General features: G+C 37.3%; 2 protein-coding genes across 2 annotated transcripts; both read right to left on the bottom strand.

The window, feature by feature from the left end:
* Nucleotides 1-616: 616 nt before the first annotated feature.
* Nucleotides 617-12,309, bottom strand: chst6 (carbohydrate sulfotransferase 6). The gene is made up of 2 exons (XM_052123452.1): nt 12,251-12,309; nt 617-6,574 (listed from the first exon to the last, which is right to left on the bottom strand). Exon 2 carries the CDS (start codon nt 6,554-6,556, stop codon nt 5,363-5,365), a length of 1,194 nt encoding a protein of 397 aa, XP_051979412.1. The 5' UTR covers nt 6,557-6,574; nt 12,251-12,309; the 3' UTR covers nt 617-5,362.
* A 695-nt stretch (nt 12,310-13,004) lies between these two features.
* On the bottom strand, nt 13,005-26,102 carry tmem231 (transmembrane protein 231). The gene is made up of 7 exons (XM_052123174.1): nt 25,560-26,102; nt 25,321-25,487; nt 25,084-25,212; nt 16,092-16,235; nt 15,611-15,692; nt 14,693-14,798; nt 13,005-13,948 (listed from the first exon to the last, which is right to left on the bottom strand). The coding sequence occupies exons 1-7, from the start codon at nt 25,726-25,728 to the stop codon at nt 13,786-13,788; spliced, it is 960 nt and encodes a 319-aa protein (XP_051979134.1). The 5' UTR covers nt 25,729-26,102; the 3' UTR covers nt 13,005-13,785.
* Nucleotides 26,103-26,133: the final 31 nt, after the last annotated feature.

The following is a 26,133-nucleotide window of genomic DNA, read 5'->3' as shown; positions in this document are numbered from 1 at the left end:
CCTAAATTTTGTTGGTTTTATACAATTCAGTTACCTAATTCTATACACAAAGTGTTTGTGTTAAGATTGCATAGTAATTTTAAGTTAAGAAAACTAATTCCGAACACGTGGAACTGTTGTCCAAGATTGAATCAGGTTCAAGAGTTACTTTTTTGAGACAGACAATTTTCAGCATCAGAATTGCCAAGTTTTTTGGAGGAGTTGAAATAGTTGAAACGTGTCTCGAGACCCCTGCATTGTGCTTTGTCCAGGTGTCAAGAGTGTGTTCTCTGTGACTGGTTCTCATTCATTGTTGAGGGGCGCTGACTGGCCCCTGCTGACACTGCTCGTAAAAACACACGCACATCAAGCTTAAATGTATCTTATGGTAGGAAATTTTTTTTTTTTTTCAGAATTTACATAAGGGTCTGTTTTTTTTATTTAATAATAACAAAATAATAAAAAAAAATAATGTCATTAATTGCACTAAAGTACCACATTAAATGGCAGCCCTGATTATTATATATCATTTAATGTACATTTAATGTTTAATATGAATCAGTCTCATTATATTGGTCAGATCAGGTATATATACACTACGTGCACAATTATTAGAAAAATTTATATTAGGCAAGAATTAATTTATTGTTGAACAAACAAAATGCTCTCGGCCAATTCAAAATGTCATTGAACCTCAAACGTGAATTATATTGATTCATATTCCATTTGGATATGTAGTTTCTGTGGTCAACTACATGATCCAACAATAATAAGGACACCATAAACATCACAGCTTTTTTGTGTGTATGTACCTATTACAGCAGAAATAGTTTTAATGATCAATATTTAAAGACTAGGGCACTTAAAGTGGGAAGATACATTCAAGATCGTATTTAATTTAAACTCTACATTGATCAAAGAAGCAGATTCTGGCATATTAATTCCTAATAAGTCATATTTTATCCTGAATATGTGCAAACAACCAAAAGAATGTGTAATTAGAATCACCATCATAAAATATAAAGAGACAACACACTGCATCAGAGCATAAATACTGACACTCTAAATGTGTACCGTGGATACGATTTTCTATGGGTTCAGACACTACTCAAAATCATATCGCAGTCCATTCTGCCCTTCATATACATTTAACATTCATTTACATTCTTACATTTTATATTATATATATCTATATATATATATCTCTATCTAACATTTCATAACAGAATGAATTGTCTGTTCTGAACACACATTACCCATATGTTTTCATGAGTTAAACACGTCTACATACACTCACCTAAAGGATTATTAGGAACACCTGTTCAATTTCTCATTAATGCAATTATCTAATCAACCAATCACATGGCAGTTGCTTCAATGCATTTAGGGGTGTGGTCCTGGTCAAGACAATCTCCTGAACTCCAAACTGAATGTCAGAATGGGAAAGAAAGGTGATTTAAGCAATTTTGAGCGTGGCATGGTTGTTGGTGCCAGACGGGCCGGTCTGAGTATTTCACAATCTGCTCAGTTACTGGGATTTTCACGCACAACCATTTCTAGGGTTTACAAAGAATGGTGTGAAAAGGGAAAAACATCCAGTATGCAGCAGTCCTGTGGGCGAAAATGCCTTGTTGATGCTAGAGGTCAGAGGAGAATGGGCCGACTGATTCAAGCTGATAGAAGAGCAACTTTACCTGAAATAACCACTCGTTACAACCGAGGTATAAAGCAAAGCATTTGTGAAGCCACAACACGCACAACCTTGAGGCAGATGGGCTACAACAGCAGAAGACCCCACCGGGTACCACTCATCTCCACTACAAATAGGAAAAAGAGGCTACAATTTGCAAGAGCTCACCAAAATTGGACAGTTGAAGACTGGAAAAATGTTGCCTGGTCTGATGAGTCTCAATTTCTGTTGAGACATTCAGATGGTAGAGTCAGAATTTGGCGTAAACAGAATGAGAACATGGATCCATCATGCCTTGTTACCACTGTGCAGGCTGGTGGTGGTGGTGTAATGGTGTGGGGGATGTTTTCTTGGCACACTTTAGGCCCCTTAGTGCCAATTGGGCATCGTTAAAATGCCACGGCCTACCTGAGCATTGTTTTTGACCATGTCCATCCCTTTATGGCCACCATGTACCCATCCTCTGATGGCTACTTCCAGCAGGATAATGCACCATGTCACAAAGCTTGAATCATTTCAAATTGGTTTCTTGAACATGACAATGAGTTCACTGTACTAAAATGGCCCCCACAGCCACCAGATCTCAACCCAATAGAGCATCATTGGGATGTGGTGGAACGGGAGCTTCGTGCCCTGGATGTGCATCCCACAAATCTCCATCAACTGCAAGATGCTATCCTATCAATATGGGCCAACATTTCTAAAGAATGCTTTCAGCACCTTGTTGAATCAATGCCACGTAGAATAAAGGCAGTTCTGAAGGCGAAAGGGGGTCAAACACAGTATTAGTATGGTGTTCCTAATAATCCTTTAGGTGAGTGTATTCCTAACATGCATTGAGTGTTTTAATGCACACTTGAACTCATCTATGACACTGTGTAGTGTTTTAAATAAAATAAAATCAATGTGATTCAAAATGTAATGAAATTCAATACCTGCTACCATTCAAGATTCAAATAAAACATAACCTCATAAAATAGAAATACCTCAGCAATCCTAAAAAATAAACACAAAACATACATACAAAACCGGCTTCTGCATACCCCCATCCCCGCACACATTACATAAACCTAAACTACATTTGATTTTATCATATTACAATGTGTCTCATGAAGTCAGTGGCTAAATGATCAATTATGCCCCTGTTAGCCATCACAATCATACATTGTTACTGTATTTTCTCTAACACTTTAGGGCATTCCTGTTGAAGTCGACTTTCGGTTAGTTTAATTAAATTATGGATAAAGAAAATGTGGCATTTGCACATTTTTGTGAAAATATTGATTGGCTGAAAGGAAAAAAAAAAAAACAAACAAAACAAATCTACAGTGAAAGAATCTTACACTCTGAATTCAAGTTCTCATCTATCTATTCAATAATGGAATATTACAGCCAGAAAGAAAACCTTATGCCTTATATTTCCTCTTATGATATATTTTTGTATTTATAGATATATAATGAGAAGACTAAACCATTAGAACTTTTCTATGTAACTAAAAGTTAACATATCACTGACTAGAGGACACTCTTGTTCATGCAGTTTGGGACCGAGTGTAAATTTATATTTTGCACTGTACAACCCTATTGGAAAAAGTCTCAATAAACATGTTTTTTCATCTCATAAATGTATCTGTCATCCAAAAAAAAAAAAAAAAGGGTTAGGTAGGCAAAACACCAAGCAATTTAACTGTTGCAAAAGGGCTGTAACGCAATGCCTCACACTGCATGTTCTAAAACAGAACCAACAATTGGTGGTGTAGTGGTCTAAAGCACATGACTGGTAATCTGGTAATCAGAAGGATGCTGGTTCGAGCCCCACAGCCAACACCATTGTGTCCTTGAGCAAGGCACTTAACTCCAGGTTGCTCCAGGGGGATTGTCCCTGTAATTAGGGCTCTGTAAATCGCTTTGCATAAAAGCGTCTGCAAAATACATAAATGTAAAACAATAAAAAAAATCTGCAATAAAAAATATAGTTCACTAGTCTCGATGTTTTGTTAACAGTTGCCAAATATAATGCTTTGTTACAACTTGGCACATTAATATAATGGTGTATTTATCGGCTATTCTATGGCTTTGAATGTGGCTTTTCCAATCAAATATTTGGGGGTGTTCAGGTCATGTCAGAATTACTGTAATTACAAGATTCTGACTTGTAAAAAGCATTCACATCTCCTTAAAGCTAGTTAAATATATTTTTTCTGTTTGACTTTATTATGCAATTATTACCTGGAGCACTTTCTTTGTTCTTAAACATTTAGCAAGAACATATAAAGGTGAAATAATGCAGTGATAAAATATGCTACAATCACAATAAAGCTGTTTATGGCAAATTAAATCTGCTGTTTGTCATTTTGTGTTTCCTTCATTGGTTTTAATAACAAGGCGCTCCCTTGTTTGACTAATCTCTGTTGTCTTCAGTGAGACTGACAAATCAGAAGCTACGGTTTATGGTTAGGGTTAAAGGACTAGTCTGGGTTTCTATTCAAGTTAAGCTCAATCAACAGCATTTGTGGCATAATGTTGATCACCACAAAATTCTACTTTCACTTGCCCCTGCATTTTAACTAACCTTATCTGTGCAAAGTTATATCCAATTTTGCAAAATTATGTTGAAAACATTATGGAGGATGCAATACTGTAATCCCCAAAACAACTTTACCTCTCAAATAATACACAAGTTTTAACAGAAGAATTAATATAAGCGCTTTTATAAAATTATAAGCTTCACATTTTTCAATAAGTTGTATAGTAGGTTGACCTTTCTAGAGCTAAACTTAGTGCTTACAGATATTCTAAGGACTTCCCCCAGTGGCTGAAGCAGGAAGTGTTTTTAAACGCATGGGCATGTGAGATCTCCGATTTCCAGAAACCCTCCAAAAAACAATTCCAAATTCACACTTCCATTTTAAAGCGCCAGACTGTAATCTTGATTTTTGCTTCTTTTTAAAAAATAAAAGGATGGATGAGTCATGATAATCAACATTAGGCCACACATGCTGTCGATTGAGCTAAACTTGTATTGAACCCGGAATATTCCTAATCAATATGTCAACCCTAGCTCACGGGTTTGCCTCATCTCATTAGTGTCCAGTGACAAATCTCAGCACCTATTTAAAAAGAAAATATCCTTCAAAAAAAATAACACTTAACAATTTCAACATACTTTCAAATAAACTGCTTTATATGTAAGGATAGCGACATTTATCATTATGCGGTCACAAGTTGTTGAGTTGCATGTATGTCCTGCAGTGGTAAATGCAATTCAAACATGTCTATCGTGAAACAAAAGAGAGAAACAAGCAGTCCCATAGCTCCCTTTACCAACACGTCACTTTTGAAATGCATTTTTCCTTGTTGTAAACAATAAAAAACTAAAACACCATAATAGTTTAATTGTCTATAAATACACGTTGAAGTTGATTATTGGACCATCATTTCTTCAAAAACAGCATCCAGTAGTTAAAGTTCTCCTTGTGAGAGAAACATCTCTTAACTCCTCATTCCTCTGGCATCCCATTGAACACAACAACAGCTGTTTCCTGTGCACTATAAATGTTGGATTGTCCATAAATATTTGATCGTTCCTCATTTCGTTTTTACACTAGCTTAAGCTGAAGGGGAACAAAACTGATGGACGCCACCGCACCTCCACTCTTTGGGTGGTCTCAGTTTTTGATCACTTAGGCGACTCTATAGTTTAGCAGAAGTGCTTTTCTGCGGTAGCCAACTGAATTGGTAGCGTTCCCGTGGAGTCAACAGTTGCAAATCCAACAGTTTCTGCTCTCTCTCACTATCCACAGTCTTATAGCCGAGCAGAGACATGGCTCCTTTGCACACATCTTGAATGCGCTGGACTTTCTCATATGGTAAGGTGGTTCGCCAAGCTAAGGAGACATCCTCTGCATTTCGCGATGTGATTTTGAAGGCGTCGTTCTTCGTACCCTTGCCCTTACCATGGGTGATCCGATAGATCCATTCCTGCAAGTTTTCAGTAATATCGAGACCCACAAACTGGTACATAGATTCGATCTCAGTCAACGCATTGCGCACTAGATCCTCATAACGGACCATTTTGTAGCGACCACGCAAGAAATCCGGCGGCTTAAGTATGGCGGTCTCATAAATACGTACATGACTGCGGCAAACCTCTTGCAAGATGTTGTACTGCCTGTCTTTCTCCGGGATGTCAGCTTGTTCCAGAACTATCGCCGCATCTCTGGCCAGGGCTTTGGCCGACTGCTCGCGGGAACGAAACACCGCTCGCGGGTCGCGAACTAGATGAATAATGCGCAGATCCAGACTCGGGTCTCTCAGCAGCGGGTACAAAGAGTCCAACTCAAAGAATCGCACCTCTTTCAACACCACGTGGCTGTGAGTCTGACAAGCTGCTTCTGCGAGCTTCAAACCACGCGTGTCACAGTACAACTTGCACTCTGGTTCTTTGCTAATCTCGCCATGGGGCGTTAGCATACACGCGGGTGGAGAGCAGAGCGCACGACTGTGGCTCCACATGAAGAGATGGGAGACGTTTCGTTGTTGGGGGATGTACGAATCCATCACAGACAAGTCGCACTGGAAGACGCTGCGTATCGTATCGCGCACTGCCATTCGTAAGCTGCGTGCACCGGCTTGTTTTATGGAGGTCCACACATGCCAGCCTGGCTCCATTAAATAAAACACATCCGGATGTTGATTAAACACCTGACCCAGGAAGGAGGACCCAGACCTCCAGGATGAGAGAAGCAGCACGTGAACTTTACCCTCAGATGAAGATGTGTTTTGAGAGGCTGGGCGGCTGTACCAGCTGAACAGAAGCACCACTGTGACAGCCTGAATCAGGATAAGGCTCAATATCGCCGGCTTTGGGACTCTGCAGCGAAGCATACTGGAAACTTTATTCACCTAATAAAAACAAAGAGAGGACATTAATGAGATTTCTGCTCAGTGCCCATTAAATATTTACAACTGCCCATGCAAGCTATGGACAATGGTTATTATTCAGAAATATCTATTTAAAGAATTAAATAATTTCATACAGCCGTGTAATGAAAGATGTTACTGGCCAGTAGTAGAAACTGTAACAAAGTGAATGCTTGAAGTTACAATACAAGAACGATAAACTGGTGCTCACTTACCAAATTAAATTAAAAAAAATTTTTTAAAAACGAGCCTACAAACGGTCCTCTAAAGTAAAATTCAGTCACTTGTTGGCAGCTGTCTGACATGTCTAAGAGCATTACCTCAGTGGAAAATTGACTAGAAGACATTTAGCTAAAATGCCAAAAGCTTTTTTTCCCCTCCAGAACTGGCAACACATCCTCAAGCCAACAAACCAAAACATGAACAAAATCATGTTGGGTCATCAAGTTTATTTTTCATAAGGGTGCACTTTTACCAATACACAATCCGACTCCTCTCGTGTATGTTTGTCACACATACGGTAAACAGGGGAACAACAGCTACATCATTTCTTTGTTAGAGGGACAAAACCTTTTAAAATGTACCTACTATTGGCAGGTGTTATTTCTGGAGTCTGGGTGAAAACTAATTTGTGAAAACTGTGCCTTGCCTCATGTAGTCCAATCCTGATAAATCCACACGATTATTCAAGCAGTTCTCAACTGATTCTGATGGTGTGGCTAATAGCACGTAAAAAAAAAAGCTACATGCAAATAATACAGAACTAAATCTTAAAATCATGCATAGTAAGGATGGCAAAGTAAATACATTAAACACATTCTACATCTGGTAATTGAAGCAAACTCATCTGTCACTTGGTCAAATCCAGTCAAATAAGGCAAGTTCCAGGTTGCGTGACATGCCCTCATCTTCAAATAAACATGAACAAAACTATGCAAGGTGTAAGAAAATTTGAAAAGAAATATTGTTCTTAAGTGTGGCTCTAGCACACATACTTTTGCTTCCACTGCATAGACACACTGCATACACATGTCTATTTCAAAGACACTTCATTAATCTGACAGTTTATTCAATATGGATTTACACATTGCTCCCAACATCTACTCAATTTATACATGACTTGTATTACAAATAACTAACTGATACTGGCATTATGTTTATGCTATAAAGTCAGACATTTTCAATCGTGTCATTCATTTAAACCCACACCGAAGACTTTAAGACATCACAGTATACTGTAAAGCTGCTTTGAAATGAGGCGTGTTGTGAAAAGTGTTAAAGAACTAAAAATTTCCCGACTTGAAACTTATAATATTGATGTAAGGAACGAGTTTTCAGGATATGCTGTGGCTCAAAAACATGACCAAAATACACCACAAAAGCACCATAAAACAACCATAAGTAATCCATTTTACAGTCTTCAGAAGTCTTAAGATAGCTCTGTGTGAGGAACAGATTCAATGATCTGGTGCGTCCATCCACCATAGTGGCCGAGACCAACAAAAGCCTGCATTTATTTTAACATTCAAACTTCTTTCAAGGCCTTCACAGAGTGGATCAGTAGACGATTTTCAGTGATAATCAAATTAAATTTCACTCTGTTGTTTGGAATACTTTAACCATTTTTCTGAATAAATTATTATGATTTAATTTACCTTCTGATTACAATTAGGGTTAGCTTCCCAAAAATCTCTATATAATGGTGTATGTTTAATTAATTTATTGGCCTGTTTTTTATATTGTTGAAAAGAGTCTAGAAGTAGGGTTAAGGAATCAAAGGTTCTATAACGAATTCATCAATAAAAGATTATATTGTAAAATGCATTTATACATTTACAAAGAATTTGTCATGGGGTCTTTCCATTGACTTCTTTACACTCCTTTATAATTTTTTCCAGACAGTCGGATTTCTATGATTTCATTAAAGCACACGAGATGCTCTATGGCACATGTTCATCAGGTTGTGTTCATGTGAGCACCAGTGCATGATGCCATTAAAGCAAAAGGGCAACATGCCAATTACTAAGAAATCCTCAAATTCATGGTATTTTTTCAATTAATCTTTTCACTGACAATATTATTAGTTTGTAAAGACAAAAAGTGGACTTTTGAAACCCTCTGTACATTATTAAATGTTGGATTATTAGGACATTTTTCAAACAATCAGTATTTCAGTATTGTGAAATCTGTGTCTTGAGGCAAAATGAATTGAGAACAACTCTTATTTACTAATTGTTACCAGCAGATGGCAGTGATTTTACCAAAGAGTGAACTTCGCTGAGCTACAAGCGCTTCATCATGAAGACATCTAAACAATCCTTCAACTACAACTCTGTGGGAGTTTTCATTTTCTATAGATTATAAAGCCACAAAATTACATTTACTGTCTGATAAAGCATTTTTTTTTTTTTTTTTTTCAAAACAAATATTTTAAACCTGCAATTAAGAGATATTAGGGTGATTAGGGGGGAAGAAAAGAAAAAGGAACTATGACAAATTTTAAAGAAATATTAAAGATTCTGTGTTCCGTTTAAATTGACTATTGATAGTTTTATAATTAAACAAAAATATAAAGATAGACAAAGTATTTAAAAGGAATATTCACCCAAAAATGTAAATGCTGTCATATTTACTCACCCTCGGGTCATTTCATACCCGTAAGAATTTCCTGTTAAGAATTTCTTCCAACACGAAAGGAAATGTATTTATGAAGATTGTAGTCTGTCTTTTCATTTCACTGACAGTTGACAGGCATACATTTATGGGTGAACTATTCTTTAAAAAAAAAAAAACACAACACGCACGCAGAGAATAAACAAACTCATCCGTGCTGAGCTACATTGACTGTCTCAACTGGTTCAAGCTTGTGCCCGCATGAAAATACTACAAAATATAGATCCATCTTCACATCAATACAGTTCTGTACACTTCCTGCATACTTCAATAATTATAGTGAAAAACACACCGTTTTTGTCTTAAAATACACACAAATACACTCCCTTATTAAACACACACCAGTCTGAAACATCAGAACAAACACCCTATTATTCTGTACTTATCTTAAAAGATATGTATCAAGTCCAGGATGCCAAAGGCTTGTATATTACATGAAATGCAAATGAAAAGCAAAGCAGCTTTTGGAAAGGCATTGTGCACTGTCGCAACAAAAATCCCTTTCAAAACAAGCGTGTCATCAACAAAACTAGTTCATATAACATGCCACGTCCATGAATACGCTCACAACATGCTGTTTTAAAGGAACATTTCAGCCAAAACTAAAATTCACTTGGCTCCAAACCCTCTTGACTTTCTTCCATGGAACACAAAACTATTTTAGCATGTTCAAGCTGCCACACAATGAAAGTGAATAGGGACCAGATCAAGATCCAAAAAGACTGAGCTTTGTTTGAGGAACAGGTCAAAATGAAAGACCAAAACATGGCGCCTCAAGACACTGTCCCAGGATTCTCATCAACAATGTCCATTTGAATGGGGAAAGTCCACCATCTCAAACACTTTTTGTCAACATTACAATTTATTTTAAATCAGCAATAAAATTCCAGACTGGTGCAGCCATCCCTCCCATAAATTTTTTTATATCTATAATTTTAGTTTGTCACACATCTCATGATTGATTGTGATGCAATATACACTGCCGCTTCCTATATGCATATACGCATATTACAGTCTGCGTAGAGCACAAACTCCCTAGGGGGGCACCAGAAACTCCACCCTTACTCATAAACGTAATACGTTATTCAAGGACCCTGTAGCAGTCGTGAAACACAGACGATCACGTTCCCACTTTCGCATGCGCCTCACACGCCTTCCGACAATCGTCGGGCATCAATTTGGCCAGTGGTGGTCCTGGCAATATGCATTTGAATGATTCAAGTTGAATGCGAGTGAAATGCTTTAGAGCTACGGTGAGGGTAATTTTTTTATTTTGTAAAACAAAAAGTTTTTGTTGATTTTGGAGTTTGCCATGTGTAAGTCACCATCCACTTTCATTTTAATAGAGCAGCTTGGACATTCCACTAAATGTCTCCTTTGTGTCCCACAGAAGTAAGGACACATCTTGACTAAAAGGGTATTTTTCATTTTAAACCCAATGGTTTTGCGACCCTTTGTCTCTTGTCCACACTAAAGACCTTTGAAAACGCTGAGTTTTCAGCGGTCTAAATCATAGTTGATGACAGAATTTTCATTTTGGCTGAACTATTCCTCTGAGTGTTGTACACCTGACAGAGGGAGACAGATGGGGAATGTGCTGCGATACACTAGTAACATGATCATTAGATTCCTCTGGTAGGAGGAAATCTATTGTTATTGACAGTTTTATTATTATTCTACTTGAGCCCCAATATCTCAAAAAGTCACTGGTCAAACATTTTCTAAATTGCCACATTGATACTTCATGCCAACGGGTACCCCCACACCAAGAATGGCCCACATCCGCCCATAGTTGGCGCTACAGGCCACACCCAAAGTTATGTCATTTCCACCCCATTTGTCCAATTCTTCTGAAACTTGGTGTACATGCCTAATTTTTCATGGGGAACAAAAAGCCTCAAGGACCCATAGTTTCCACCATGATAGATTTTCCTGTACAGTGAAAATTTGGAACCCCCCGCCCCCCCCCCAAAAAATCCTAAACCGTAGCTCCAATTGACTTGAAATTTGGTACCCATGTGTATAACTGATGTCTTTCATTTTGTTACTTAGCAAAAATGAATAAAACACAAAATGGCTGAAAGGGGCTCATTTATGTAAACGTCCACATTGCCTCAATATATATGCGTCACTAAATAAAATGTAATTTTGACATTTCCATCCCATTTATTAAATTCTTCTGAAACTTAATTTACATACCTCATTGGGAACAAAAAAGCCTCAAGGATCCATAAGGTCCGGCATGATGGATTTTCCTGTAGGCCTACACTGAACATTTTTCGTTTAGGATTCAAACAGAAAGACATGTTTTTTGGATTCCTCCATTGGGAGGGTTTAACCCCAACCCTCTACTGATCAATTTTAAACGATTTTCCATTTTGAGGAGGAATATATTTCCGTTTGTTCTCGATGTGCAACATTACATTCACCAGGAAAAATACGGTAAATATGTGGTAACGGTTGGTAACCGTGACTTTTTCCTTGCAACACAGTGTCTCAAACCTGTGTGAGCTGCATTATAGACAGACAGCATTTTTGGAACATCGGTTGATTCCCAAAAACAACGCTGACGCGAAAGCGCCTGTAATGCCTCAAAAATGATAAATAACGCGTTATTAGAAGTTCAATACTTTTTAAACATGACAAACAAAGATTCAAACAAAACTTTTCGAATGACTCACTTCTTGACCATCAAATATTTCTTAAATTATTTATATAAAATATTTTGCCGTCTAAATGCGGTTAATATCGTGGCAGAATATAAAGTGATTTAGACTCGTTTGTACTGAACAAGACGAAACTCCTGCTGTTCCTCCATGTTCACTGGAATTCATCATGAAGACCAACAAAACAACACTAAGCCGTTACAAACTGATCATTTTAAGAGTTATCCTGCAAATACACTTGGTAATAAAGATATACATAGCCTGATAATACATACATACAAGTATAGCCTAATACATATATTCCTAATCCGTGTCTTACCTCCTGTTCAGTGTCTGTTAATGGTTTGAGGTTTTCTGTTGAAAACTCTCTCTGTTCACCGGTTGCTTGGAAAGAAAACCTTGGACGTGGCCATTAGCGGTGATTGACAGAGGAGTGGGCGGAGCTATCTGCCTCTATAATGAGTAAACTTCTGCAGAGACAACCAAGATTACACGAATTTCTCGGAATAATACAGTGCTCTTTTAAATAAGTCTACTGAATCTTTGAACAATAAATAGATAAAAGCCACATATGTACTGATGCAAATTATACTGTTACATATATTTGACAAGAAAGTATTATGTAACTGAGGTTGCTGTACATATCTGATTATTTTTCCTATATTATTAATATTAAAACACTTAAGTTCTGTGTAAGTTTGCTTATACGTTTAACTGTTTGAGACACCAATTTATTTATGCAAACTATACTATTATACTGTATATATTATAGATGATGAGGTAATATACAACTAACTCTGCTGTACACATGTGTGAGGTGGTTATACATTTAACTATTATAAATATAGTGTTCAGATTCAAGCTGAGTTGCATTGTGTCACAAAAAGGATGAATGTAGTTGGAAAACATTGTCTCTGTTTCCTGTCCATTGCCAAACTTCCTATGCTTGATCTCATTGGCGGATATGGAGAGGAAAGCAGAAGATGGGAAAGGGAATATTTGAAATATAGTTTACTTATAAATATAGCTTTCTGATATACCATCAATAATGATTTTACAGATGCTGTTTATCACATAATTTAGCATAGCACACAATGTACAGTATGGGGAAATTACTGCTGACAGTAACATTAAATATGGGGCAATGCAACATTCAATCTCAAAGTAAACAATAAACTCAGCTAACATGGCGTGCCACTCTTCTGAAACTTCCTTTACCTCATGACTTAAAGAACTAAGAATCAGTACAACACAATCAAATCTAATAATCTACTTCCGTGTTCATTATTACACATACTTTTGACATGAGATATGGATGTGACATCACTTGTTAGCTCAGAGTGGAATCAATTATTATTAAAAAAAATTATAATGTATACTTATAAGAACACTTTCTAGACCCTTTATTACAAAATCAAACAGAAACCACATGCACACATTTGAGGTCATCTCAAGCAACTTAATGAAGCATCAGCTTTATTCAGTAGTCTGGCATTCTTCTTTGTGTAATGTTTCTGCTTGAAATACTTCTATTATTCTGTGACATTGCAACCACACGCAATCAATAGCTCAAGACATTTGTGGTGAACTACTCAAAACCAGAAGAACCAGAAGAACCAGAAATTTCACCAGCATCCTGGGGGGAAGTTCACAAAAATGTACTTGACGTGAACAAAAGAAAACTATGTACATAGAAAAACTGATTAACAAACAATGGCAAATTAAATGGCAAAATATAATCCGCAACAACCTATTCAACAAAGTTATTATAATTGTACAATTAAATGATAGAAATAATAAAATAAGAGGTAAAAAAAGAAACATCAAACTAAACAGGAAAACAAAACACTGGTCTCAGGAGCTGTGCGGTTTAAATGGGGGTACTGGTATGGTTGGCAAGATTTGGTTCTGAAAGATGAAGGTTTGAATGTGCTGGAAAAGCCACAGAAATATGAACAGCACACTGACATACTGGATCCAGGCAAACTTGATAGTTTCCCAAAAGCCCGGCTGATAGGTAAAGAAACCAGTCAAGGAAATTAGTGGTGGAGGAATGCACAGAATTAAGGAAGTGACATCTGCAAATCAGTAAATAAATTCAATAATTTCCAGTGTTCTGCATCAAATTATAAAAGAGTTTAGCAGGACGTATTTTGGGGTTTTGATGTAAGTAACTAAAAGAGAAACAATCAACATGTACAATGAAACAAATTTTTAAAGATTTCAAAACTGGTGGGTCAATTTTTTAATGTGCATCTATATCCATTTATAATTTCTATAGGAATGTATTCATTCCATGTGTTTCCATCATAATTTATATGCATGTCTTATGGAATAAAAAAAAAATGTATCCATCTCATGTGAGCGAATATGGTTTTTATGCACATTTTAGAAACTTTATTCACATCTTGGTGTTTCCATTCAAAATTTGTTTTATGCACCATCCCAAAATTCGAATAAAAATACATGGATGAAAACCCAGCTAGTTTTCCTGCAGCACTATTTAGCAGCAACGCTAACCCTCTACTAAAATCTACAATGTAAAACATAAAGTGTGACAGTGTAGACTGATTCCTGAACGAATGATAAGAATGATGAAATATAACTGTGAAATATTTTTACAGAACTGTATGACAGGATCGGGACTGTTTAAATATAAACATTGTCATTTTTTTATCCTGATCAGGTTTCCCTACACAAAATAAGCACACATCTGTTAATAGAGATAAACATCCATTAAGATATAGTGTGTAAAGGATATTTAATAGTGTCTTCTGGATAGTTTATCAGCGCACTGATCTGGAACGGTGTATTTGCAGCCCTACCAACAGTCCACACAGGTATGACAGCGGAGAGGTGAGTTGTCACTGTGTGACAGAGAAAAAAAAAAGACTGCTGTGAAATCCAAGAGATGTTTCAGCTAAAACAACAGCAGTTTGAGTCATATATGCCATTCCATTCCATCAGTGAAGAAAATACAAACCTGAATATAAAACTACAAACCTGTCCAGAAGTACCCGTTTGCCCAGAGTAACGAGAAACACAATGGGTTTATAATTGAAACAGAAAGAGTTGAAACATAGAATTCCTATCAGAAAATGCACATGAGATAGAAAAAGAATGGCAAAATGAGCAGAGAGCTCAGAATGGTTCAACATAACTGGGCGATTGGTCAGTTAGAGGCACTTTTGAATACCTGAAAATGGCAAAGATAAAAAAAAAAAAAAGGTTTTCAAAGATTTCAAATATGAATACATTTTCAGTTATGTTAGAACATTTGTCATTGTCCTGTCACAAAGACCACATCACACTGAGTGTGTTTTATATAAGAGCATATTTTGTTGACATCAAGAGCATGCAGAAAAAATGTGAGAATATGACAACGTGGCCCCCCAACAGTACATTGCATCTCCAATGTCATTTCTGGCAAATAATCTTGTTTACGGTTATTTTTTAATTAGTTTTATTAGTATTTTTATTTGGTTTTTTTTCTAAGAAATAAATTAAATCTATTCAAATTTCAATAAACACATTTTTAAAACTTTCAGACTATTAATTGGTTATTAGCTTTTTCCACCACCTTAGTAATCATATCGGCAAAATCCATTATCAGTCGACCTCTAATGCCAATATTGTCTCAATGCCAGTCATTGAAAAATGTACACATCCATTATCTTACAGTTTCTCTGCTGATAACTTCCAATGATGTTCATCAGGTCATATGAACTCGCAAATGGACTGGATCCATCAATCACTGATACCTACCAACGGAACACATTTCAATTAAAACAATACTTGACAAACGCAAATTCAGCTTCATAATCTATACTACAGAGACACACAAATGCCTACCTAAAAAAGCCTACATTTGAATCTAAACTGCTGTCTATTATGGGATTACAGGTGTGTTGATCCCCCCCTAGAATACACGCACCTGCATGCAAGCAAGTTATGAATAATCTCATTTAACGCATATTTGCAACTGTGCATAATTCTCCAAAGCCTAACCAGTATAGCTAGTTTAAAGCTGCATTTCCTGCATTGGAAATTATCTATATTTGACAACATACACTGAAATTCAGGAACTTTGTTTTATTATTTAGGAATAAGCAAAAAAAATTATGACCTTTAGTGCAGCTTGTACTAGAAGTAACACTCACATTATAGACATCATGTAAACCTCGGTGAGAAAGAGGAGTTCGCTGGTGAAGTCTCAGATCTCCACTGATGAAAAGCTGAGAACCAGGAACAGATGACGAATGCTGCACAAATGCAAGCGTCTGCATCACTACAGTAGACAACCTCTAGATAGATAGATAGACAGACAAATATATACTTTTACTATTCCCATTTTCTTCAATAATGTATCTCATTACCACAACACAGTAATTACAGTAAAAAGATGCTGATGTACAAAGAGTTTTGAAATTAAAACAAGCAGAAATAAAAGGCAATACATTACAATAAAAAAAAAAAACATACACTGGTGGCCAAAAACTTTGAATAATGTACAGTTTTTGTACATCATGGAAAGAAATGTGTGCTTTTATTCACCAAAGTGATATTCAGCTGACCACAATGTATAGTCCAGTGAAAAAATACTATTACAGTTTGAAAAAAAAACCATTTACTATTTGATTAAAAATTGTAATTGACTATAATCACAATTCCAGTAGGTCAGAAGAATACACACAAAGTTAACTGTGCCTTTAAGCAACTAGGAAAATTCCAGAAAATTAGGTGGTTTACTTGTGGATATGTTTTAAGGCCAACCTTCAAACTCAGTACCTCTTTGCTTGACATCATGGGAAAATCAAAAGAAATCAACCAGGAAGTTGAAGCTCAGTCACAAATGGGTCTTTTAAATGGACAATGACACCAAGCATACCTCCAAAGTTGTGGCAAAATGGCTTAAGGACAACAAAGTCAAGGTATTGGAGTACCCATCACAAAGCCCTGACATCAATCTGATAGAAAATTTGTGGGCAGAACTGAAAAAGTGTGAGGAGCAAGGAGGCCTACAAACCTGACTCAGTTACACCAGCTCTGTCTGGAGGAATGAGACAAAATTCCTGTAACTTATTGTGAGAAGCTTGTGGAAGGCTACCCAAAACATTTGACCCAAGTTAAACAATTTAAAAGGCAATGCTACTGTAAAGCAGTACAATGGAAAGGAGAAGGCGAGAACTGGCTTGACGATATAAATAATAGTTTTAATAAATAACTTAAAATAAAGACAACCACACACACATGCCGGACATGTCTGTAAACTATCTCTCTCCCGCACCATCCTCCGCAGTCGGCCTTTATCCCTCTCGGAGGCTTGATTAGCCTGATAAGGGACCGGGTGTGTAGAATCACGACCAGGCCCTGCCCTCCGCCCTGCCACAGCTACCAAATACTAACAAAGTGTATGTAAACTTCTGACCCACTGGGGATGTGATGAAAGTAATATTCTCTCTACTATTATTCTGACATTTCACATTCTTAAATTAAAGTAGTGAACTGATCTAAAACAGGGAATGTTTTCTACGATTAAATGGCAGCAATTTTGAAAAACTGAGTTTAAATATATAAATATAATATACTAAGGTGTATGTAAACTTCTGACTTCAACTGTACTTATCCTCTTGTTTAGTTGTACATCTCTTTCTGTCCTTACTAAGAGTCAGATGTGCTTTGTCTTTGAAGACTGTAGTATACACCTTTGTATGAAATCTTCAGTTTTTTGGCAATTTCAAGCATTGTATAGCCTTCATTCCTCAAAACAATGATTGAATGATGAGTTTCTAAAGGGGCGGGTTTACGATTTCTAAGGTCCCAAGCAACTGACCAATTTTGAAAATTTTGCTTAAAAGAATTACATAAAATAGATTTTTAAATCATAATTTTGAATCCATCCTAACAGCCGTTGTAGCCAATTACATTCAAAATGTTTAATGAAATAAAATTCTAGTTAAAAAAATGTATGATTTCAATCCAGTGATCAAAAGCAATATATACCTACATATATTTTTACAAAACACATCTTTTTTTATGAACAGGGTGTGCAAAACCTACTACTTCACACAAAAATGTTGTCATTCAGTTGTTATTTATTATTATAACCCAACAATTATTATGAATTGAAACAGAATGCAGATGTCTCGGCACACATTTTTGAGACCTGAATTTATTTGTAATGGTGTCTAAAAATGTGCCGGTCCTGTGTGAGAAACTGAAGAAACACTGAGCAATCAAGGACATTCATCCAGCAAAGTAGACGCACGCAAAAACATGTTCTGTGTGAACAGCCCCCAACTCATGGATGAAACAAGTTCGGATGTCCTGTAAATTGTTTTATAAATTACGAACCCGAACACAAAGTCCTACTTGAAAAACTGAGACCAACCCAGAGTACCTCATGAACCGCTTTAAGAGCACTGACAACAGTGTATTCACGCGTGTACATCCATGTCACCCCTCAAGCGGTTTGTGCAGAGCTTTCCTACCCCCCCAACTTCCGGGGCACCATGCAATTGCGTGGTGGTTAAAACCGTTACTTAGTTTCTAGATACATTTTTTTTTTAACGAACCAAATAACTTTCAGCAGTGTTTGATTATAATGGCAAGTGATTTTCTAGTAGCAAATTAGCAATAAAGCATGGTTACTCAAGGATAAGGTGTTGGAGTGATGGCTGCAGTGATGGCTGCTGGAAATGGGGTTTGTCTAGATTTGATCAATAATGACTTTTTTCAAATAGTTATGGTGCTGTTTCTTACATCAATAATGTCCCGACTATACTTTGTAATCAGTTGAATGCCACTTTGGTGAATTAAAGCGCCAATTTCCTTTCAAAACAAATTATTCCAAACTTTTGGCAGTTTTATATCTTTTACATTGCTTTCAAAATCTTTATGCCCTAAAACAGGCTTAATTTTCTGTCCGCAATTTGTTTTTTATATATGCAGGCACACAAAAATATACGTATATGGAAATGTGGCCTCTCAGCACATACATTGCATCTTCTCCAACTTCATTTCTTGTGGATAATCTTGTTAGGGCCCAAGCACAAAGTGCGTAGGACCCTATTGTTTTCGTTAGGATTATTATTAGGGCCCAAGCACAAAGTGCGTAGGACCCTATTGTTTTCGTTAGGATTATTAGGGCCCAAGCCTTGAAAAGGCAAGGCCCTATTGTTTTCGTTAGAATTATTAGGGCCCAAGCCTTGAAAAGGCAAGGCCCTATTGTTTTCGTTAGGATGACTATGATTATTATTTTTTTTACGACTATTGGGGCACTTTTGGGGCTCTTAACGTGCTCGAAAACTCTTGAAACTTTGCACACGGGTCAGAACCCGTGGCCATTAGGGCCGGGCTGAAGCTGGTACCGGGGCGTGGCAGGGGGGCTCGACGGCGCCCCCTGGAACGGGGTCCGAAAACTTGGTCCATAAATCAAACACGCTTGCATGTAATAATATGAAACTTCGGTACACATATAGATCTCATCGTTTCATATATCCTTCATACTTTTACTTTTTACCTCAGCCCAACAGGAAATTGTCTATTTAGGGTTTTTGGAAACGCATGCAATGGAATTTGAAATACTCCTCCTGGAGAATTCCACCAATCGCCACGAAATTCGGTCAGCATGAAGTCAAGACATTGAGGATGAAAAATTGCCGGCGGAATTTTGATATGTCGAACGGTTTGGCCGTGGCGAGGAAACGAAATGATGGCGTGAAAAGAGAAACAGGAAGTGTGTTATAACTTCTGCATACATTAATTGATCTCGATGAAACTTCAGCAGTGTGTTCAGCTGTAACAGGCCGATCGCATGGATGTGACTATTGTGAGTCAAAGTTATAGCGCCACCAACTGGCAGAAGGACGTGTGTCACTTTCAAAATGCTTTGAAATCACCCTCTTATTTTTACCCGATTTACTTAAAACTTTTGGTGTGTAATGTAAACACACGGCAGATGTAGACATGGGAAAGGATTATTGATATCTTGGATACTGTTGCCGCGGCAATGCTTCAAACTTCGAATATTCTTTTTTGATGCTTTTGAGACTCTTAGCATACTTGAAATTGCATGAAACTCGACAGACACATCACATTTATTAGCCAGTAGACATGTGCAAAGTTTCAGAAACGGGTGTGGTGCAGGGGCTCAGTAGCGCCACCTTTTGACAAAAGTGAGGGGGTTGGTTTTATACTTTGACCCACAGTCACAAAACTCAGTAATTATATTGATCTCATCGAGCCGGACAACTTTCTAATTTACAGTCATTAGCTCAGACCAACAGAAAGTCAGATATTTTGGTTTGAATGTGGAACACATTGCAAAGGAAACTTTGAACCTCCAAAAACCCCATAAAGGTAGCATATGAAGGGAGCAAATAGCAAGGAAGTGTGTTATAACTTCTGCATACATTAACTGATCTCGATGAAACTTCAGCAGTGTGTCACATGGATGTGACTATTGTGAGTCAAAGTTATAGCGCCACCAACTGGCAGAAGGAAGTGTGTCACTTTCAAAATGCTTTGAAATCACCCCCTTATGTCTCAATTGAACAAACAGTTGATAAAGAAATCGGGTATCAATATATTGAATTATGAATTATTGCAGTGATCAATGTCCGGTTAAGATGAAAATAAACTATCGCTCTAAGCGATTATCTTTCTGAAACACGTCACAAAAACTTACAGAAACGGATAACACAAACATGATGTTGGAAATATACACTTATCAGAATAGTTATATTAAACTTTAGTCTATTTCAGTTAAAGCCATTTCAGTTATAAAGCTGTCTCCTGTAATTTCTCCTTTAATTCTATAATATAACCACTAGGTGGAGTTCTAAGCCTATTTTCTGTATTCTCGTTGTTTTAACGTATGAAGAACACTTGTACATGTTGTTGAGAACGCAGTGAAGTGTGACGCATATTTCGTTCTGTGAGTTTTATGAGTACTCCGAGTCTTTATTAAAACCAACACATGAAACATATGTGTAAAGAAAGTAGGGATGGGCTGATCGATCCGAACGTATCAAAACGTCCGAGAATGATGATCAAATTTCAAAATGCTTTGAAATCACACTCTTATTTTTATTGTAAACCTGTGATAAAACATCGATGCTTGTGTTTTACATTTTTAAGAAAACAAAAAAAAATGGCAGCAAACAACCACTTTTATAATTATTGTTTTGCGATCGATTTTCTGATAAATCTACCATTTGTTGTTGAAATGACATAGTTCCAACGGGAGCGCGAAGTGGAGGGCGGGTCCACCTTCTTCATGTAGCCAATCAGATGAGCTAATCGCTAACTCTCGATTTACTCTTATCTGATTGGTTTAAAAACACGCCAGTCACCAGAACACGTCTTTAACATAATTTGGCTCAGACCCGTTCTCGTTGCTGCAATGGTACTTTTAATAATGCACACATGCATGTTAAATAATAAATAAATAAAAGAACAAATGAATAAATAAATGAATAAATAAACCATGATTACTTAAGGTTACAAATACACACACACACACACACACACACACACACACTCCATCATTGCAATCTTGACATCGCAGCCTGTTCATTATATCCGCAATAAAATATAATAATAAAATAGTAAACCTAACATATAAAAATTACTCTGTTTAAATTAGGGCTGGGCGATAAAACGATCTCGATATGGCATCGCGATAATATTTATTTAGACTACGATGATAAACTTTTGACATGTTTACTCGATATGGATAGACCTAACAGCCTATTACAAAGCAGAAATAAACGGACAACAGCCAGTCAGAACGCAGATTTTGGCTTGTGCGTCTAAGTACACGCCCATTTGCTAGCAGAGCACTGTTTGAGCTACCGGCAGTGAAGAAAGTGAGTGTAAAGAAAAATGAGTGGAAACGACGAACTCGAACTATCTTCCAAAGCTGAGGAAATTGTTGACAAAAAAGGTAACAAGACGTCAATTATATGGAAGTGGTTTGGATATCTGAAAAGCGACGACGCGCAAATAAAGACGGTCTCGCGAAATATGCCGTCGGTCGGTGATAACCAAGACGGAAACACAACAAATAAAACCTTTTCGGTCACCTGAAAAGGTACCATCCCAGCGACCACACCGAGAGTATGAAAATGCGGGCCCATGTTAATGTTACTCCGTCCAAAAGTTTTGCAGACTAGTCTTTCTGGCAAAAAACCTATAATAGGGTAATTAGGGTTACATATGACGAGCACTACCTAAAAGGTGTAGCATAGTGACTGGTTTACAATGTTTACATTTTGCACTTTTTACTCAGATTGCTACCTCTAAAACATTTGAGATATTTAAAACCAGTACACAATTAATATTTTATTTATCTGACAGTTAAGTACTTAAATCTGCCAGGGACTTTGTGGTTCACTTGTTTACATTTGTTGTCTTGGTTGTACCTCTGCAAACATTTTGAAATGTTTGCTGCCCTGCCAAAGAAATTTGATGTGATAGTACTGTAGTCACAGCTTTTAGTTTGATATTTTATAATCAGTTACAAGGCAAGCTAACTTGCATTGTTTTGTCAAAGCAGATAAAGCATGTTTGCTAAAAGTAAAATGTTAACATTTAGATTTAAAGTTTATCAATATTCTTTTATAACAAAATATATTCTCAACCAATCCATGTTTGCACAGTTAAATGTTTGCATTGTTATTTATTTATGTTAATAAACTATATAGTTCAACTATTGAACCTTCTGGTTTCTTCAGGCATCATTATCAGTATACTTTTCAAACGGGCAGCATTATTAAATTATATATCGTAACAAATATCGATATCGATCAATATGGAAAAAATATCGTGATAATATATTTTGCCATATCGCCCAGCCCTAGTTTAAATAGTCAGTAGTACAATTCGTATCATTCACAGTAAGCACCGCTCCACTGTGATGTTTCCAAGCATATTTTTAGCATGTAAAGCGGATGATTTTCTACGTCGGTATTGGAGCGTGAGTAAAGTACAAAGCCTATAATAAAGAATAGTTTAGCATCCAAATACATCGCAAATGTAAAAACATTTTGATTGTAAAGAGAGCGTTTTTTTATTCGTGTTCTGTTCTGAATATCATTCAATTTCAAGGATTTGTTGTGGAATGTTTTGAGAGTATCATCAAATAAGAATAATTCTCTCGTTTTAGTGATTCCCTAGTTATTTTTTTATAATTCTAATCAGGTAAGGCAAGTAATATTCTCTGTGTCTTTATATAAATAAACCAAAACAAAAAAGTTTGAGCACCGCTGCTTTATGGCACGTTTTGGATTGTGGTCAGCACAGAAAACAGCGCTACGATTCTTAAATGGTTTGAAAGTTATATTGAAATGCTTACAAAGGAATGGATAAGAGGAATCGACATTTTTATTTAAAAACAAGTCATCTGAAACCTGACATCAAGTAAGGTGAGGAACAACGAATTTCACACACTTGGAAAATGCTTTTTATTTGAATGAGTGAATGTGGCTCTTAAAAGAGCCATTGTTGCTGCCCTTAAAAGGACATTTGTTGCTTCATCTTCTGAGTTCCACCTGCAGAGCTTCTCGGAGGTTGCTCGGCAGAAGCTGGTTTCCCTCTGGTCTCAGGTGGACTCCGTCTCTGCACAGATGGAACAAGCCGATGTTTCTGTGGTGAATGCAGCGCATCTGCCTCTCTGCCAAGAAGCCAGACATGGCGCCGTTGATCCACCGCCGGCTTCGTTCAATGCCATAGCCAGTCCTGCCAGTCTGTCCTCTCCAATTTAGGCGGGGTAAAATGCCAGAAAACACCAGCCTGGTTCTGGGAAACATTTGTAAGACTTCGGTCAGGTCACTCTTTATTTCCGAAGAAAATCGAGGCGGTTCGCGGCCCACCCGACACAAACTGTTCCCTCCCAGGTGAATAATGAGAATATCTGGAGCTGTAGCTTTGGCCCTGAGAGAGCGCAGAGCTGGAAACAGCTGCTCCCAGAGTCTGCCTCCTCTGCCGTCCCAGGTGATCTCACACTGAAGACCGAGGTTTCCGTCCAGGCGCTGCTCACAGAAGCGAGTATGCAGTGTCGCGGATGATGGAACTGCCGGCGATCCAAACACGTGAAGCCATCTCAAAGACGAGTGAGGGAATGTGATTTACAACCGGTATTTATGAGTGTTGCACGTTTGGTTCCTAAAGGTGTTACAGGCCCCACCCATTTCCAGATTCAATAATCGGCTCGTTCTTACATAGTAGAGCACGTTACGCACATGCGCAGTCTTCAAAAGCGGTGCTTTATTTATTTATGTACCGTACAAAAGCGGTACATAAATAACATTTGTATGTGTTCTAAACAAAAGACACAGGTTGTACTGAATGTCAGCTTGTTTATTTGGCTCAAGATAAGGATTTATTAAGTCCACATGTCATGCAAACAAGAAATGCTTTAACTAGGTCGAGAGCTGTCGTTGCGAATGTTCGTTGGAGCTCTACAGCACACATCTTCTTCCCGACAGTCAAAGCGAGGTTACGTTATTGCCCATCGTGCACAGCAACCCTAAAGGCACGGGGGTGGCGGTGCCACCGGCTTGGGCCCGTCATCGCTGCTCGCAGCTTTAATTTACAATTATGTCTTTTGACTCCAGGAAAGAATTTCAATAAATTAATAATTCAATAAATCAATTTTAAAAACTCAGGCAATTAATAGAAATAATCCAACGTATTTAGAATACATTACTGACCTTGAGTAATCTAACAGAATATGTTACAATTTACATTTTACAGCATGTAGTCTGTAATCTGTAGTGGAATACATTTCAAAAGTAACCCTCCAAACCCTGTATACAAATAATTTCTTTGTTTTAACTAGGACCAGCACATTTTCTTGACAGGTTTTTTAGAGAATCACCTATATGTGGAACTTTCCATAAATATTTATTATTTTACTTGAAGATTATTTCCAAAACATAATATGCCTTTAATTGTTGGATACTGTTGAGGAGATCAGACATGTGATGGGTTTAAAACTTTTAAACACTGCTTTTTCATTGTAGGTTAATTTGATATTAGATCATAGTTTATCAAACATATCTAATCATTCTCACAACATAACTCAAATGTGTGATTTGTGCCTCTAATGTATTTGTAAAAAGTGTAATATAAATGTACTGAACATACAAACAGCTGGTATGAGAAGGTGAGGAGCAGCTGAATACTGAACATCTGCTCATATGGTTTGAGAGGGATGTTGATTTGGAGATTGAGCAGGTCTGACTTCCCATCCTTGTTCCTGTCCTCCTCCTGCACCTGAGAAATGAGTAACATAGCTTTACTAGCTTTAGCATACTTCCATATCATTGCATCTCTTTTAAACTAAAGGCAGTTTCTGACCTAATCTAACAGTTTAATACTCACAGAGACTGATGGGATGCGTAAATTATCTCCAATCAGTCGATTAAAGTTAGGAAATGTGCTCCACGCCACATAATTCCCTGCTGTGTCTGTAGCGCCTATCAGGATCATATCGTACTGGAACTGTATGATGGGTTGCTCCTCATATGAGCTCCTCTTCAGCCAGAAACCTGCTCATACATAGACACTTTATTATATTATACCTTTGGAAATGGCAAATCGTTTATTCGAAAGAAACTTACCTTGACTTCTATAGGCCACTAACAGAGGTGAAATATACGTCAGGCATAAAACCACGAGCACAAGCAGCGTGGCTCTCGTGCAAACGCATGTTCTGTATCTTATTAAAGCGGGGTGAGAGTAAACCTCATAGAAAACCATTATTATTAGAATACACCGCCACAACACCATTAAACACGGTTATCCCGTCAGGAGCGAAGATATCAATACTAAAACAACCAAACAAAAACTGCGTGAGTATTAATACCTTAATGAAAGCGCCACTTTTACGAGTTTATCAGTCCAGCCAGCGAACACAAACACGCACAGTGATTGTTCCGGTAACGAAGAGTCACCTGTTCACCATAGCAACAGCGTGAAAGTCAGCCATGTTCTTTGCGCGCGTTTATTATTAATTAATTAATTTTAATTATAACAACGAAAAGCCGGTGTGAAAAGAGCTTGATATTTGTGAGCTCTTTGCAAAGATAGCACAGACAAATAAGGAAATACGGGCGCGACATCTCTTTGAATCGAGCGAATGGTACGGCCGCGTTCTGACGTCAACGGAGCCGATGATACGTTCTGGCAGATGAC

This window comes from Xyrauchen texanus, chromosome 49 (assembly GCF_025860055.1).
Source record: "Xyrauchen texanus isolate HMW12.3.18 chromosome 49, RBS_HiC_50CHRs, whole genome shotgun sequence".
NCBI lineage: Eukaryota > Metazoa > Chordata > Actinopteri > Cypriniformes > Catostomidae > Xyrauchen > Xyrauchen texanus.
This window is presented reverse-complemented; position numbering and strand designations above follow the sequence as displayed.

Excerpts from the sequence above, each read along its gene's own strand:
- chst6 (XM_052123452.1), bottom strand. The coding sequence starts at position 6,556 with ATGCTTCGCTGCAGAGTCCCAAAGCCGGCGATATTGAGCCTTATCCTG.
- tmem231 (XM_052123174.1), bottom strand. The coding sequence starts at position 25,728 with ATGGTGTTGTGGCGGTGTATTCTAATAATAATGGTTTTCTATGAGGTT. Across the intron at positions 16,236-25,083 it reads CCTTCTCATACCAGCTGTTT|AGGTTGTCTACTGTAGTGAT; the intron begins GTATGTTCAGTA and ends CTATCTATCTAG. Across the intron at positions 15,693-16,091 it reads GTTTACATGATGTCTATAAT|GTATCAGTGATTGATGGATC; the intron begins GTGAGTGTTACT and ends TTCCGTTGGTAG.